This window comes from Salmo salar, chromosome 02 (genome assembly GCF_965601325.2).
Source record: "Salmo salar chromosome 02, fSalSal1, whole genome shotgun sequence".
NCBI lineage: Eukaryota > Metazoa > Chordata > Actinopteri > Salmoniformes > Salmonidae > Salmo > Salmo salar.
In genome coordinates, this window is record NC_138292.1 from 15279062 (window position 1) to 15297160 (window position 18099).

At 44.1% G+C, this 18099-nt stretch overlaps 1 protein-coding gene across 5 annotated transcripts in view; it reads left to right on the plus strand.

Moving 5' to 3' along the window:
* Positions 1-18099, plus strand: part of LOC106585489 (sodium bicarbonate cotransporter 3) — a 76722-nt gene that overhangs the window by 24669 nt on the left and 33954 nt on the right. For 4 of the 5 annotated variants that reach the window (XR_014380094.1, XM_082960166.1, XM_082960169.1 and 1 more), the window contains exon 2: positions 8542-8623. Coding sequence is in view for 3 of the 5 variants with exons in the window: in XM_082960166.1 (XP_082816292.1) it covers positions 8542-8623 (82 nt within the window). In the remaining 2 variants the exon portion in view is untranslated. Of the gene's footprint in view, positions 1-6060; positions 6186-8541; positions 8624-18099 lie in introns of those variants that run through there. The other variant, XM_082960171.1, reaches the window with a different exon arrangement.

Consider the following 18099-nt stretch of genomic DNA (forward strand, 5'->3'; position numbering starts at 1 on the left):
TTAGCTTTAGCCAGCACCGTCTTTAGATTAGCCTTAACATCGGTAGCCCTGCCCCCTGGTAAACAGTGTATGATCGCTGGATGATTCGTTTTAAGTCTACTACTGCGGGTAATCGAGTCGCCAATGACTAGGGTTTTCAATTTGTCAGAGCTAATGATGGGAGCCTTCGGCGTCTCAGACCCCACAACGGGAGGAGCAGAGACCAGAGAAGTTTCGGCCTCCGACTCCGACTCGCTTAATGGGGAGTACCGGTTGAACGTTTCTGTCGGCTGAATAAGCGACACCGGTTGAGCTTTCCTACAGCATTTCCTTCCAGAAGCCATGAGAAAGTTGTCCGGCTGCGGGGACCGTGCGAGGGGATTTATATTAACGTTACTATCTGTACTTGCTGGTGGCACAGACGCTGTTTCATCCTTTCCTACACTGAAATTGCCCTTGCCTAACGATTGCGTCTGAAGCTGGGCTTGCAGCACAGCTATCCTCGCCGTAAGGCGATCGTTCTCCTGTATATTATGAGTACAGCGACAGCAATTAGAAGGCATCATGTTAATGTTACTTAGCTTCGGCTGTTTGAAGTCCTGATGAACCATGTCCAGATAAAACCTCCGGGGTGAAAAAGTTGAATGAAAAAAGTTGAGTGAGGGAAAAAGTAAAAATATACGGTAATGAAAAAGTAAAAACCGTGAAGTAGCAAAGTAAGATCGGCAACAAAACGCACAGCAGCGTAAACAAGTCTGCAAGTTGTCTGCAATCAAATGGCTACCCAGTCTATTTGCGTTGCCCCCACTCCGCCTCTTTTACACTGCTGCTACACTCTGTTGTTATCATCTATGCATAGTCACTTTAATAACTCTACCTTCATGTACATATTACCTCAACTAACCGGTGCCCCCGCACATTGACTCTGTACCGGTAACCCCCCCCCCCCTGTATATAGTCTCGCTATTGTTCTTTTTCTGCTGCTCTTTAATTACTTGTTACTTTTATTTATTTTTCTTTTTTTAAACTGCATTGTTGGTTAGGGGCTCGTTAGTAAGCATTTGTTGTATTCGGCGCATGTGACTAGTAAAATTAGATTTGAATGGCCCTCCAACTGGTAATTACTAGTGCGAAACCAGTCTTTAATCCTGAGCACCCACTCACATACATACATTTTTGTCATTTAGCAGAAGCTCTTATCCAAAGCGACTTACACTAGTTGAGTCCATACATTTTTCTTATTTTTCTCCCACATGGTGACCTCTGACGTCACCCAGTAAGGAAATGGCCTCTAACAGCATTTTTTGGCAGTTTAATAGATTGCTTTTTATAATTTTTTATAGTTTGGTTACAATAATGATAGCTGTACTTTTAGTTTATGGTTGACGCAGCTTGTTAGCCATTAGCCAATCAGCGTTTCTCAACAAGTTCAAATGACATGAATGTATTCAGCTGGTATTTCCAACATCACAACTGGTAAATTCCCCACCTCCCACATGGTTACAAACGCAGCATCAGAGTGGAAACTTGAGAGGCCCAACATAACAATCCTGTCACAAGAGACAATGCCAAGAACATTGTGAATGGCATTTCATTTTCCTGCTGTTCTGAAACCGATCCAAACCATGACCCTAAAACCGCAATACGTACCGAACCATGAGAACCCTTATTGGAAATTGTTAAAAGTAGTCCTTGTGCATAAAGTTGTATGGTTTGTTTAACTTTACAATCAATGTAATTTTGTTGGCATACTTTTAAAGTAACATCCGAGTCTCTGTGTCACCGTGGAATTACCCAGACTTGTCAGCCCTCCAGACATTATTCCCAGAAGAATGCTCTGCTTCCTGGGCCCTCGCCCTCCCATGGATTGTCTGACTGTTTGTTTTGTGCCACCATGGAGCATAAAAATGTTTTTTTTTTTTTTATGTGAGAAATTTTAAACCGATGAATAGAGTCGTCTGCCTTGATTGTCAAAGCCATCTGTTACCTTCTACATGGTTATATATATATATATATATATATATATGGGATTTTAATTTAACCTTCATTTAACTAGGCAAGTCAGTTAAGAACAAAATCTTATTTACAATGACTGCCTACCCCGGCCAAACCTGGACGACGCTGGGCCAATTGTGTGCCGCACTATGGAACTCCCAATCACAGCCGGATGTGATGCAGCCTGGATTCGAACCAGGGACTACAGTGACTCCTCTTGCACTGCGATGCAGTACCTTGGACGGCTCTGTGTTTGGATGACACAGCTGTCGGATCACAGGGCACATGAGGACACTTTGGATTCTGACGGTAGCTCACTGTAGCTTATTGCTTTCACTTTCTTCCTAGGGTTGGGTGGTATCCAGATGTCCATACCTTCATGCCATCCTGGGTTATATGGTATTACTGGTAGTGCACACAAGGGGCGCTATTAAAAACATTTACGTAGAAAAAGCCCCAAAACGTCACTTACCAGAATGCTAACAAGTACTAAGGACTTCTTATAGAGGATGCTAGGTAAGTGCTAATGAGCGCATGCAAACATTTACTACTAGGACAGACAACCCAGCTCATAAAGTTATGCAAGTATCTCAAAACACAGTTTTCAGCATGCACAAAACAAATGTTAGGGAGCAGGGATCTTAATCCCGGAGGAGATGTTCTCTGCTGCTCTTACCAAGAAGCTTGATCTTGCAAGCTAACATGTTAGCCACTTAGCTAACGTTAGCAAGTTAGCAAAACCCACCTGGAGAGAATTTATTTGGCACATATTAACTTAATAATTATATATTGCACCAGTCAAAAGTTTGGTCACACATACTCATTCCAGGGTTTTTTTTCCTTTATACTATTTTCTACATTGTAGAATAATAGTGAAGACATGCAATGAAAAACACATGGAATCATGTAGTAACCAAAAAAGTGTTATATTTTGTTTATTTGAGATTCTTCGACGTAGCAAGCGTCCATATGTGTTATTTCATACTTACTCTACAATGTACAAAATAGTAAAAATAATAAAATCCTTGAATGAGTAGGTGTCCAAACTTTTTTGACTGGTGGGATGTGTTTAGGCTGATTGGCAGACCCACTTTTTTTTTATTTGACTGGCTCGCTGGTGGTGTTGCTCAGTTTACAGTGCCTTCAGAAAGTATTCAGACCCCTCTTTCAACATTTTGTTACGTTACAGCCTAATTCTAAAATGTATTAAATTGTTTTTTTCCTAATCAATCTACACACAATAGCCCATAATGACAAAGCAGAAACAGGTATTTAGATGTTTTAGTTTATTTTTTGGTTATTTTTTATAAATTATCAATGACATTTACATAAGTATTCATACCCTTTACTCAGTACTTTGAAGCACCTTTGGCAGTGATTACAGCCTCGTCTTCTTGGGTATGACACTACAAGCTTGGCACACCTGTATTTTGGGAGTTTCTCCCATTCTTCTCTGCAGATCTGCTCAAGGTCTGTCAGGTTGGATGCGGAGCGTTCCTGCACAGCTATTTTCAGGTCTCTCCAGAGATGCTCAAGTCCGGGCTCTGGCTGGGCCACTCAAGGACATTCAGAGACATGTTCCGAAGCCACTCCTGAGCGCTGTGGAGCAGATTTTCATCAAGGATCTCTCTGTACTTTCCTCCGTTCATCTTTCCCAAATCATCAAATTTTATTGGTCACATACAGTGAGGGGGGGAAAAGTATTTGATCCCCTGCAGATTTTGTACGTTTGCCCACTGACAAAGAAATTATCAGTTTATAATTTTAATGGTAGGTTCATTTGAACAGTGAGAGACAGAAAAACAAAAAAAAATCCAGAAAAACGCTTGTCAAAAATGTTATAAATTGATTTGTATTTTAATGAGGGAAATAAGTATTTGACCCCCCTCTCAATCAAAGATTTCTGGCTCCCAGGTGTCTTTTATACAGGTAACGAGCTGAGATTAGGAGCACACTCTTAAAGGGAAAAGACACCTGTCCACAGAAGCAATCAGATTCCAAACTCTCCACCATGGCCAAGACCAAAGAGCTCTCCAAGGATGTCAGGGACAAGATTGTAGACCTACACAAGGCTGGAATGGGCTACAGGACCATCGCCAAGCAGCTTGGTGAGAAGGTGACAACAGTTGGTGCGATTATTCGCAAATGGAAGAAACACAAAGGAACTGTCAATCTCCCTCAGCCTGGGGCTCCATGCAAGATCTCACCAAGTGGAGTTGCAATAATAATGAGAACGGTGAGGAATCAGCCCAGAACTACACGGGAGGATCTTGTCAATGATCTCAAGGCAGCTGGGACCATAGTCACCAAGAAAACAATTGGTAACACTACGCCGTGAAGGACTGAAGTCCTGCAGCGCCCGCAAGGTCCCCCTGCTCAAGAATACATATACATGCCCGTCTGAAGTTTGCCAATGAACATCTGAATGATTCAGAGGACAACTGGGTGAAAGTGTTGTGGTCAGATAAGACCAAAATGGAGCTCTTTAGCATCAACTCAACTCTCCGTGTTTGGAGGAGGAGGAATGCTGCCTATGACCCCAAGAACACCATCCCCACCGTCAAACATGGAGGTGGAAACATTATGCTTTGTGGGTGTTTTTCTGCTAAGGGGACAGGACAACTTCACCGGATCAAAGGGACGATGGACTGGGCCATGTACCGTCAAATCCTGGGTGAGAACCTCCTTCCCTCAGCCAGGGCATTGAAAATGGGTCGTGGATGGGTAAAGTGACTAGTGATCCATTTATTAAAGTGTTCAGTGATTGGGTCTCAATGTAGGCAGCAGCCTCTGAGTGACTGCTGTTTAGCAGTCTGATGACCTTGAGATAGAAGCTCGATCCTGACTAGTCTCTGTCTCTGCTGCTGAAAAACGTCCCCACAGCATGATGCTGCCACCATCTTTCACCGTAGGGATGGTACCAGGTTTCCTCCAGACGTGACGCTTGGCTTTCAGGCCACAAGAGTTCAATCTTGGTTTCATCAGACTAGAGAATTTTGTTTCTCATGGTGAGTCCTTTAGGTGCCTTTTGGCAAACTCAAAGCGGGCCGTTGCGCCTTTTACTGAGGAGTGGCTTCCGTCTGGCCACTCTACCATAAAGTCCTGATTGGTGAAGTGCTGCAGAGATGGTTGTCCTTCTGGAATCCCATCTCGACAGAGGAACTCTAGAGCTCTGCCAGAGTGACCATTGGGTTCTTGGTCACCTCCCTGACCACCTCGCCTTTCCAAATCTTGTCCAATCCACTGAAGTTGTAGAAACATCTCAAGGATGATTAATGGAAACCGGATGCACTTGAGCTCAATTTCGAGTCTCATAGCAAAGGGCCTAATACTTATGTAAAATAAGATATTTATTTTATTTCTAAAAACCTGTTTTCGCTTTGTCATAATGGGGTATTGTGTGTAAATTGCTGAGATAAAAACGGAATTTAATCCATTTTAGAATAAGGCTTTAACGTAACAACATGTGGGATAAGTCAAGGTGTCTGAATACTTTCCGAAGGCGCTCTACATAAGTGCACACATTTTGATTCTGGCTACTGGTCTAGCAAACTAGCATAAAACACCCTAAATATCCCTCCACGTTGGATTTGATAGGTACAAAACAGTTAACAATATCCCATGTACAAATGCAACAATCTATATCTTCCCGACGAATGTCTTACTTTTTGGGTGCAGCAACCTACATTTAGTATAACCTAATGTTCCAAATCCCATGTAGCCTAGCTTTTTAACTGTAAAATAATTATGGATTGATTTATTAGCACCCCAAGTGTGGCACGTGGACTGATTTACATCTGACCTCCAGACCGGCTGCCCCCCCGTCACCCCACATGCTGTTTAATTTGTGTGGGTGCCCACCCACCCTTTTAAAGCAGCTCTCAGGACACGCCCACAGCTAAAAATAAGAAAACAACATATATTTGGACCATCCTCCTGAAAGCAGATGCGAATTGTGAACACGTGTACTTACACACATTCAAGGACTATTTGGGCACCCATCCAGACTGTCTGCTCAGACATGTAGGACTATTTGCGTTCACTGCCACCTCGATACCCCACTCCAACCACCCAGTCACCACCCAGTGATTGCAGCAGGACCTGGGTGCTCTTTAGTTGGAGGGGTTCTGCCACTCTGCGGAGTCTGCCAGCCATGGACTTCTGGGGAGATATTGTCAATTTGAAGACCACCACAACAGCCAAAGCTCCATGTGAGTGGTATGTGTGTGTTCTGGTCTGTATTGGGAATAGGCATGTGCTTTTTTTCATAGCAGTGTGGTTTTTAATACTGTTGAGTTTTTTTGAGAGCCTATTACTGTACCAGGGACGGAAGAGGTAGGAACCCAAATAACAAGTAAACTATCTCCAAAAGTTAAACCCACTGAATTACTCTGAAACCATCGTCTTTTAGCCATTTCAGTAGAAGCAGCACTTGCTAATTGGGTAGTTCTCTAGAAGTTCCTTCCATATGGTTTAGCTAGCAGGCCCAGCAACTGTACTAGCTAAATCAATAACTTTCCACTTCATGAACTTATTGCTTTATGTTCTAATGCAGCACATTCAAGCTTTAAAAACCATGAATGTAAAAGTGCCGTGGGGCAGAAGTTCAGAGTTGTACTGACTGGATTGTTAGTGCTTTGCAGAGCAGTAGCACTGGACCACATGGCTTATTTCATCATCAGGAGGTTGCCTGTGTGTCTAATTATATTTACAAGGCACACCTTGGTTCTAGAAAAAAGGTTGGCAGCCATTTTTAAACTCTGAACTCTGATGTAGTGCCCTGAAATAGTGCACCACTTCTAGAATAGCCATGAAAATGACAGGTCAGTCAGTGGCATCTATCATATGTGACAGGAGGCTGATCTGCCTAGAAAGTTAGTAAAACGTTGCCAACTGCCACTTAGTTTAATATGTCTGAGTTGGTCTCTAATAAATAGACCTAGAGTCTACTTCAATGAGTTCAATAAGTAGTAGACTAAACCTAATAAACCCAACAGGTTGGACTTACTTCTCTTGGGTTTATTGCTGTTACAGAACAATTGTCCCTTGTTAGGAGGAGTATGCAGAGTGATGTAGAGACCAAGAGGAAATGCAAGCTGGAGAGATGGATAACACAAACTTGTAAAGTATAAGTAACTAAAATCGAAACACTATGCGTCTGTGTCGTGTGGCTAAGACAGCCTGTCTTTGGAATCGAGGCGTGCTGGCTTGTGCCCAACACAAATATTTACCTCAGCGCTTACCCCCGCAGGTGCTGTCCAGCCGCCTAGGCTTTATTCAGCAGGGACATCCCTCTGAGTCATTCCCCTTGGCTATAGCGTTCAAAGGCCTTTCTCCTGTTTAGGCTGATACAGTAGGATACACTGTCTCTTATAATTAATCTAACCTAGTAGGTGTAAGAGAAACACCTGACACTAGATCCCCCTACATATTGGTCTTGACGAGAAGAAAAAAAAACTGTCAGGAGGTTCTCTTCTGCACTGTTCAACCAATCCAGTAAATATGGAGGGGTTAAGATGGAGTGTCACCTTGTTAACATCCAAAAGCTGAAGTCTCGTCACAGACTCTTTTTCCTTTTCCCCTGAAAAGCAGTGGTAATGGCATCTCCCATATCAACTGAACGATGACAGTTTGGAGTTGTTCTTGTACGTGGTGTAGTTGTATGGAAAATGCAGGGTCGTTCCCATGACTGTTTAAGAGGCTATCAGAATATACCTATGATTTCTTTGTTGGGTCCAGTCTTGAAGCAGATGAAACTCTACTATTATACTATTGCCTGTGTGGTCTTAGTGAGATGGCTGGATTAAGTAGTCCTATTGAATTTGACTGCTGTGTTAAAAGGTGTAACCTAATAGGAAGTGTAAGACCAAGAACAGGAAGTTAACTTCACACGGCTCCAACTGTCACCCAATGTGACCTGTATTACCCTCTTCCATTGTGTATCTCTGGTGCTGTGCTGCGTCGTCAATAGGAGTGACTACGTAGGCCCACGTTTTTTTTTAAAGTGCCTCATTATTTCCTTCCTACCCACTAGTGTCTAGGTTGTTGAACAATTCTTTCAATGCTTAAAGATGCACTATGAAGAAATCACTCCGCCATTTCCTGGTTGCTAAAATTCTAGTAGTTTGCCTAATTTCAGTTTGTGACAAAACAAGCAAGTATAGTGTAGAGAATCATTGTACCATCTAAACTGCTGTGAAAGATATATATTTTCCATAACCAAAAGTATTGTTTGCAGCTGGTGTGCAAAACCGAAAGCAAAAGACACAAAAACTAAACTGAACAGGAAGCATAGAGCACATGGACCATATCTACCGCTTCTTAGACTAGCTTTTAGTGAGAATGACAGATCTATAACTCACATTTCTATGTGAATTTTGTCAGGTCTCCCCAAAAGTTACATATTGCAGCTTTAAAACAACTTGTTCTTTGGGAACTATGAAGATTTAGGCTATTGAATTAATAAATATCCTTTCTCTCTGCATCTCCACCATATGTACATTCTGTTCTCCTTTTTGTGTTTTGTTTCAATCTGCCCACTGAATTTGTATTTCTCCTTGTCTCCAGGGGAACGATGATGAGGCGGTGGTGGACCTGGGGAAGACGAGCTCCACCATTCACACCAACTTTGAGAAAGAGGAGCTAGAGAGTAAGTCTGATTTTAGTGTTTATATATACACACAAAGTATCACATGGGCCCGGATCCTATTCATGTTGACAGTATACACTGAGTACACACGGAGCAGTATCAAGGAGGCCCATGTGTAATGCCATTGTTGTATGGCCATAGGACAGAGGGGATTCTACAAATGCATGCTCTCACTCTCATTCACACAGATGTGTTTTTACTCATGCACTGTAATATCATGAAAAATCCAGAGTCACGTTTGTCTGGCTTGGTCTGGTAATTGAGGTATGCATGACTTCCACCAACATTCCACTGAGCTCTGACTGCAGGGGAAAAGCCCTGGCACAATTTCCAGACTTTATAGGATCCACAATGGAATTGTAGCTGCATCCCCTCCCAAGAAACTGTGTTTGGGGAGACCAGGCTTTGTGAGGTGAACTTGAATACTAATAACTTGTAATCCCTGGTTAATGAGGTAGAGAACTGTGTAACTGTTACGGGTGTGTACTGGAGGCGAAGTCAGGTGCAGGAGAGCAGAGTGTAGTTAACCTCGCTAGGGTAGGGGGCAGTATTTGCACGGCCGGATTTAAAAAAAACGTACCCGATTTAATCTGGTTATTACTACTGCCCAGAAACTAGAATATGCATATACTTGTTTGATTTGGATAGAAAACACCCTAAAGTTTCTAAAACTGTTTGAATGGTGTCTGTGAGTATAACAGAACTCATATGGCAGGCAAAAACCTGAGAAGATTCCTTACAGGAAGTGCCCTCTGACCATTTCTTGGCCTTCTACACTCTCTTTATTGAAAACTGAGGATCTCTGCTGTAACGTGACACTTCCTACGGCTCCCATAGGCTCTCAGAAGGCGGCAGAACATTGAATGATGACTTTGCAGCCCATTGCTGAAAAACAGTAGCGCATTTGGATAGTGGTCGATCAGAGAACAATGAGACTGGGGGTGCGTGCACGAGACGACTCCATGTTTTTATTTTTTCATCTTTGAACGAAAACAGGGTTTCCCGGTCGGAATATTATCGCTTTTTTACAGCGGTTGACATGCTTCGAAGTACGGTAATGGAATATTTAGAATTTTTGTCACGAAACGCGTCGGGCGCGTCACCCTTCGGATAGTAAATCTGAGTTTGGTGAGTGCCAAACTTGGTGGGTGTCAAAATGGCTAGATGGCGAGCTATCTACTCAGAATATTGCAAAATGTGCTTTTGCCGAAAAGCTATTTTAAAATCGGATATAGCGATTGCATAAAGGAGTTCTGTATCTATAATTCTTTAAATAATTTATGTTTTTTTGTGAAGGTTTATCGTGAGTAATTTAGTAAATTCACCGGAAGTTTGCGGTGGGTATGCTAGTTCTGAACGTCACATGCTAATGTAAAAAGCTGGTTTTTGATATAAATATGAACTTGATTGAACAAAACATGCATGTATTGTATAACATAATGTCCTAGGAGTGTCATCTGATGAAGATCATCAAAGGTTAGTGCTGCATTTAGCTGTGGTTTGGGTTTATGTGACATTATATGCTAGCTTGAAAAATGGGTGTCTGATTATTTCTGGCTGGGTACTCTGCTGACATAATCTAATGTTTTGCTTTCGTTGTAAAGCCTTTTTGAAATCGGACAGTGTGGTTAGATTAACGAGAGTCTTGTCTTTAAAATGGTGTAAAATAGTCATATGTTTGAGAAATTGAAGTAGTAGCATTTCTAAGGTATTTGAATATCGCGCCACGGGATTCCACTGGCTGTTGAGTAGGTGGGACGATTTAACATGCACACTTTTAATTCCGGTCCAAACAACATGCCCAAAACACGGAACAATAAACAAAAGTCTGGCGCGTAACAATACACACAACATCAAAACAATTTCACACAAAGACATGGAGGGGAACAGAGGACTAAATGCATTCAGTGTGATTAGGGAATGAAAACCAGGTGTGTATGGAACAAAACAAAACAAATGGGAATATGAAAAAAGGAGCGGCGATGGCTAGAAAGCCGGTGACGCCGAATGCCACCCAAACAAGGAGAGGAGCCGACTTCGGCGGAAGTCATGACGGTACCCCTCCCCCCTTGACTCGCGGCTCCAGCGGTGCGCCGACACCGGCCTCGGGGACAACCCCGAGGGCGAGGCGCAGGGCAATCCGGCCGGCGACGGTGAAACTCCCGCAGTAGTTTGGGGTCCAAAACAACCGGAACCCAGCACCTCTCCTCCGGGCCGTACCCCTCCCACTCCACGAGGTACTGAAGGCCCCCTGCCTGATGCCTCGAATCCAGGATGGAACGAACAGAGTACGCCGGGACTCCCTTGATGTCCAGAGGGGGCGGAGGAACCTCCCGTACCTCAGATTCCTGGAGCGGACCAGCCACCACCGGCCTGAGGAGAGACACATGGAACAAGGGGTTAATACGGTAATCAGAGGGAAGCTGTAACCTGTAACACACCTCGTTCACCCTCCTCAGGACTTTGAATGGCCCCACAAACCGCGGACCCAGCTTCTGGCAGGGCAGGTGGAGGGGCAGGTTTCGGGTTGAGAGCCAGACCCGGTGCGAACACCGGGGCCTCAGTCCGCGCTGGTCTTTTGGCGTAGCGCGGCTCTCTGGAGGTGAACATGGGCGCCCTCCCATGTCTCCTCCGCGCGCCTGAACCAGTCGTCCACCGCAGGAGCCTCGGTCTGACCCTGATGCCACGCTGCCAGAACCGGCTGGTACCCCAATACGCACTGAGAGGGGGAGAAGTTAGTGGAGGAGTGGCGAAGCAAGTTCTGTGCCATCTCGGCCCAGGGCACGAACGCCGCCCACTCCCCCGGCCGGTCCTGGCAATAGGACCGCAGGAACCTGCCCACATCCTGGTTGACTGTCTCTACCTGCCCGGTACTCTTGGGGTGAAAACCCGAGGTGAGGCTGATCGAGACCCCCAGACGTTCCATGAATGCCTTCCAGACTCTCGCGTGAACTGGGGACCCCGATCGTAACTTGGAACCCCTGGTTAATGAGGTAGAGAACTGTGTAACTTGGAACCCCTGGTTAATGAGGTAGAGAACAGTGTAACCCTGGTTAATGAGGCAGAGAACAGTGCTGGAACCCGGTGGGTGGCGGAACCCTGGTTAATGAGGTAGAGAACAGCTGGCCCGGTTAATGAGGTAGAGAACAGTGTAACCCTGGTTAATGAGGTAGAGAACAGTATAACTTGGAACCCAGGTTAATGAGGTAGAGAACAGTGTAACCCTGGTTAATGATGTAGAGAACAGTGTAACAGTGTAACCCTGGTTAATGAGGTAGAGAACAGTGTAACCCTGGTTAATGAGGTAGAGAACAGGGTAACCCTGGTTAATGAGGTAGAGAAGAGTGTGAGAATGTAATGTGTTAGCTGCGCCCCCACCCCACCCTAGTTCCAGCTCTAACTACATTACTGTGGATTATCCTGCAGCTCTGGCCTCCACTAATTTAATAGTCTGCTCTTTCACTCCCCCCCTTCATTCTTTCTCACACTCACTCACTCATTCTCTGTAGAACACTACAACTCTTTCACTCATTCACATAATCACACAGTTGGTACAGGCAGACCCAACCTCCATGTTCCCCTTCTGCTACTCTGTCCCTCCTCTCTCCTAACCCCTCCATACTTCTCTAAAGTAATATTTACTTGTGTTTTGTTATACATCATGATCATGTTCCCCCTAAGCTGTGTGTGGGTGCTCCACTTCCCAGGACTGCCTTGCAGAAGAAATACCAGCCTGCGCAGAGACTCACGAGATTTAACTTCACTCTGCTAGTTTCCCTGTTAGTTTACACCAACGTTTCTCTCTACTGTAGGAATTGTGACCAAATCGACATTTTTAAATGCAACATAATGAAATAAACCTAACTATGCAAGACTGTCTGAGATTGTTTTAGGCAGATCGCATCAGAGGAGGATTCTATTCCATTGACCAGCACGAGTAGTCGTGAGTAGCTGCGCTTGTTTTGAGATCATAGCGAAGAGCCGCATGTAGCCACATGTGCACATTTGTTCATGTCCTTTGCTAATTAGTGTGTTGTTAGCCCAGTTATAGCAAATTCTGGTCAGCAATGGGGAGTGATAGGTGATTGCTTCCTACAAGAGCACAAAACATATTCACTTCTAGCCATCTTTGAAAAGCCAGTCAGGTAAAGAGTTTTTTTTTATCTTAAAGGGGCAGTGATGTATTTTGAGACGGGCTTGGATAAGCTACGTAGTTAGTAGGCAGATGGTAGCATACATTTTGTCTGACTCTGTAATAATGGTAATAATATGAGTTCTGTTATACTCACAGACATCATTCAAACAGTTTTAGAAACTTCAGAGTGTTTTCTATCCAAATCCACTAATAATATGCAAATATTTGACTCTGGGCCCAAGTATTAGGCAGTTTACTCTGGGCACGCTTTTCATCCAAAAAGGAAAATACTGCCCCCAATACCTTAAATTAATTTCCAGCGCTGCACAAGTCTCATGGAATGTAGGCTGACATGGACACCACCAGGGCGCACGAGGCTGCGCCCCCGGGCTGCTACTGTAGGCTGTATCATAGAACACCCACAGGGCGCACGTGGCGCTGCCCCCAGGGCGCTACTGTAGGCTGTATCATAGAACACCACACAGTGGCTGCTACTGTAGGCTGTATCATAGAACACCACACAGTGGCTGCTACTGTAGGCTGTATCATAGACACCCACAGTGGCTGCTACTGTAGGCTGTATCATAGACACCACCAGGGCGCACGAGGCGCTGCCCCCGGGCTGCTACTGTAGGCTGTATCATAGACACCACACAGTAGCTGCTACTGTAGGCTCTATCGTAGAACACCACACAGTGGCTGCTACTGTAGGCTCTATCGTAGAACACCACACAGTGGCTGCTACTGTAGGCTCTATCGTAGAACACCACACAGTGGCTGCTACTGTAGGCTCTATCGTAGAACACCACACAGTGGCTGCTACTGTAGGCTGTATCGTAGAACACCACACAGTGGCTGCTACTGTAGGCTGTATCGTAGAACACCACACAGTGGCTGCTACTGTAGGCTGTATCGTAGAACACCACACAGTGGCTGCTACTGTAGGCTGTATCGTAGAACACCACACAGTGGCTGCTACTGTAGGCTGTATCGTAGAACACCACACAGTGGCTGCTACTGTAGGCTGTATCGTAGAACACCACACAGTGGCTGCTACTGTAGGCTGTATCGTAGAACACCACACAGTGGCTGCTACTGTAGGCTGTATCGTAGAACACCACACAGTGGCTGCTACTGTAGGCTGTATCGTAGAACACCACACAGTGGCTGCTACTGTAGGCTGTATCATAGAACACCACACAGTGGCTGCTACTGTAGGCTGTATCATAGAACACCACACAGTGGCTGCTACTGTAGGCTGTATCATAGAACACCACACAGTGGCTGCTACTGTAGGCTCTATCATAGAACACCACACAGTGGCTGCTACTGTAGGCTGTATCATAGAACACCACACAGTGGCTGCTACTGTAGGCTGTATCATAGAACACCACACAGTGGCTGCTACTGTAGGCTGTATCGTAGACACCACAGTGGCTGCTACTGTAGGCTGTATCATAGAACACCACACAGTGGCTGCTACTCTAGGCTGTATCATAGACACCACAGTGGCTGCTACTGTAGGCTGTATCGTAGAACACCACACAGTGGCTGCTACTGTAGGCTCTATCATAGAACACCACACAGTGGCTGCTACTGTAGGCTGTATCATAGACACCACAGTGGCTGCTACTGTAGGCTGTATCGTAGAACACCACACAGTAGCTGCTACTCTAGGCTGTATCGTAGAACAGCTATTTCTATGTTAAAATGTTACGGGATGCCTTTTCCCCATAATGCTAGGGCACTGTGACGATGGTCCTATGTACTCTGTCACATAAATCTAAAACCTTTGATAAAGGACCAGACATGGTTTATGAGAAGAACATTTATTTATTGATGATATTGTGGGGCAGCGATGTTCTTTATGTTGGTCGATCATCCGTGAACGAGAAGTATCAAGCGTTTTGAGTTTGGCACGCCGGGATTGTTTTTTGTTGTCTCCTGATTTTTAATATAGGCTCTTTCTGGTCATACATTTGGTGATACCAAGTTCTAGATACAATGTGATAGTTTACAAATTAAAACGTGAAGGTAGATGGTCAGAAATGTGTATGATTACCTTGTATGTCCTCGTTTTGAAGAGGGTTCTGTTCATAGTTAATGAATGGTATGGGTGGCGCGGTAGGAGCTTAAACCCGGGTTGACGTACGTTTTTATATCCCAGATAGTATTTATGCTATGATGCGGTGTTTCCCAGCCCTAGTCCTCCAGGTCCCCCAACACTAAACGTTGTTGTAACCCTGGACAAACGCCTCATTCAGGTGTGCTTGTCCAGGGTTACAATAAGAGTGTACTGGAGGACCAGGCTGTATCCCAGCGTTGTCCGGGTTTGGCCGGGGTAGGCCGGCATTGTAAATAAGAATTTGTTCTTAACTGACTTGCCTAGTGTCGTGTCTTTGGGTTACCATTAAACGGAAGATATGTTTATCAATTAGCTCCCTGTAATTATTATCACGTGATTATACTGATTAATTGTAATTTACTAGGAGATCGGGGCACCAAGGAGAATATTCAGATTACAAAGCTATAATTTTCCTAATATAACTTTCCTGTACTATAATATTCTATTCTATTATAGTATAGGCAGATTATCTTCTGGTTTAATTGGTGTATTTACCTCTAGTCCAGTCTCATTCCCAAACGTCGTAAATTGTTGTATCTGCACGAACCCAGTCTTTACTAAAATCATCCATACATCAATTGTCTTAAAATCATTTATTTACTACACTAAGTAATTAACAGAAAAACATACAAACAGCAACTATCGTCACAGAGAATTGGTATAGTAATGTGCCCTTGTGGGCTAAACAGGCAGGTCGGCCTGTTGAACAATGGATCATAAAAGGTCAGCTGTGGCACACAGAGTTCATTAATATTAACAATTGACAATTGAAGGCTCACTCATTCGGGAACAATTGCAATCAATATATATTTACGCTCAGTGTGTCGTTCTGATTCTTGTTGGAGAGTAGTTCTGATGGAGAGTCTCTCTCTCGGTTAGAATGGATCTTTCAGAGCGACATTCATTAATGTCGTCATCGAATGGTTGTTTCGTTGGTCTTCGCGTTCGATGATATAATTTACTTAGCTGCAGACTAATAATTAATATCAAAGACTTGTTCTTATTCTGTCGGTATCAATAGTCTAAAAGTTAACCACGTGGTATGGTTCACTTTCAGTAGAGGAATTAGATGGTAGAACCTATGTGGCCACGGAGTGTAGGCCTGGTCTGAGGAAATGTAAATCAGGGGGTGTTTTATAGTGCCCATAGAACAGCTTGTCAAATGACGCCTGGTCCTGTATGGGTCCCTGGGGGCGTGCCTATGACTGAGTTAGATTTGGTTACAGAAATACAATTCTATCACATTACATCAGTACATAGCATCTCAATGTCTTACAAAAGCTTTATCCTTATTAATACATTCCATACACCCATATGATGCAAGTCTTAAGCTAAGTCTATTATATAAACAGTTTTATGGTAATATGGCTATATTGTCTCTTCTGAGTATCACAAAATTGTACCAAGCGGATCAGTTCGTAGCTGGATTCTTCACCAATCTTCCATACCTTCTCCAGAACACAAAATGTCGCTTGGCTCTCCAATTCTATGAGTTGGAAGAATTTCCTGTGTCTCTCTATGGGCCATGTGGCCAGAGACTCTCCTGGAATTTTAGAGTTTTTACGACCCTTTACACACAGGGTCGATTGGGTGCAAAAGGGAGGGGTCAACTGTCCTCCCTGTACCAAAAGAGGCCAACGTCATGACACTAGTTAAATAAAGGTTACACATAAGAAGCCTGTCCTCTCATTGTTTGTGGGACAGGACAGGGGACAGGTCATCTTGCTGCCGGGTTTTGTTTGAAGAGCTCTATTTGATCCAGTTTATTATTTTCTAAATACTTGTACATTTTGTCGGCTGTTATTATCTTCACTTGCAAATAAAAAGTCACTCTGGGCAAGAAATAATGTTCTTCCTTGTTGCCTCCTCACTGTAAAATCCTACCGCCAGGTCTCACAGCCACTCTGGTAGGACTGCATTATGATCCAATGGGCACGGTAGTTTAACCGTGGCCATGTAGGCTAACTTAAAGCGGGTACAGCCTCTGTGTTCACAGTAAACGCATAACTGAAATTTGCTCAGTGCCGGAAATAATTTGAGGCAGGGAACATTGATCATGAGCCTGCCTAAGAGCCTAGTCTCACAAGTCAGACGATTGTTTCTGAAATGTGAAAGACAGGAAATAGTGAGTTTTGGTCTCTAACTACTGGTTGTCTATAGTGGGAGGTAACAGGTGTTGACGTCAAACTGTATTGGTCACGTGCTACGTAGACCAGGTTTAGACTAACAGTGAAATGTTTAATTACAGGCCCTTCCTAACCACACAGAGAAAATAATAATAGAAAAGTAAAAGACGTAATAATAAATCCACAGTGAGTAACGTTAACTTGTCTATATTCAAGGGGCACCAGTTGTGAGTAGATATGCACGGGTACGGGGTAGGCCTACATAGTAATTGATGTGCACTGTGTCTCAGTGGAGACCTTGGCAGCCTGCAGGAGACCTGACCCCAGCCAGCGGCAGTGTTATGAAGACAATTGTTTATCTACTGGCTGTGTGCGTGCGTGGCCCAGGGACTCCTCCTACTGCGCAGAACATTACAGCTGACAACCCAGAGGTGCTAATGGAAACCACAGAGGAAAACCTCTGACCTGAATGTTATTTATTCCTAGGAACGCCCAGAGATACAATAAAGATGTTAGCTGGAAGCCTGGAACAATAACGATTTTAGTTATATTATTAGGGTTGTTGTCTGTCTGTCATCCATGTAAATGGAAGGAACTAAGTACTTTTAGACAGGAAACCCTGCAGGGGTATCAGCTGAGTATCACAGACCTTTCTTAGCTGATCCAGACACCAGAGAGGAACTGGGGGGATTAGGTAGTGTTTCTCTCTATGCTATGCTTCCTATGCTAGGCTCACAGCTCACCTTTAAGTGTGGCACCCATAGCATGGGACAATTTATTTAGGGAGGTCACAACTTAAGTCTTCAGAGATTTATCACTGCTAAAAACTCCCCATGGCTCATAATAGGGAAAGCATTTGAAGACACAGGCCCCCACTCACAAATACTAGGTTTTTAGTGTGATTTATATATTTTTAATTCCCCCATTGAGCTTAGTGGGCTATGCCATATTACATGTATGTGACAGGGGTGTGATGAAGACCCACCATGCTGTAGTCCTCCCTCCTGGTCCATTTATCTGCTCTGTCCAGACTGACGTCAGTAGTATGCCATCCAGAACGGTTTAACGCTCCCAGCTCTCAAAAGATAAA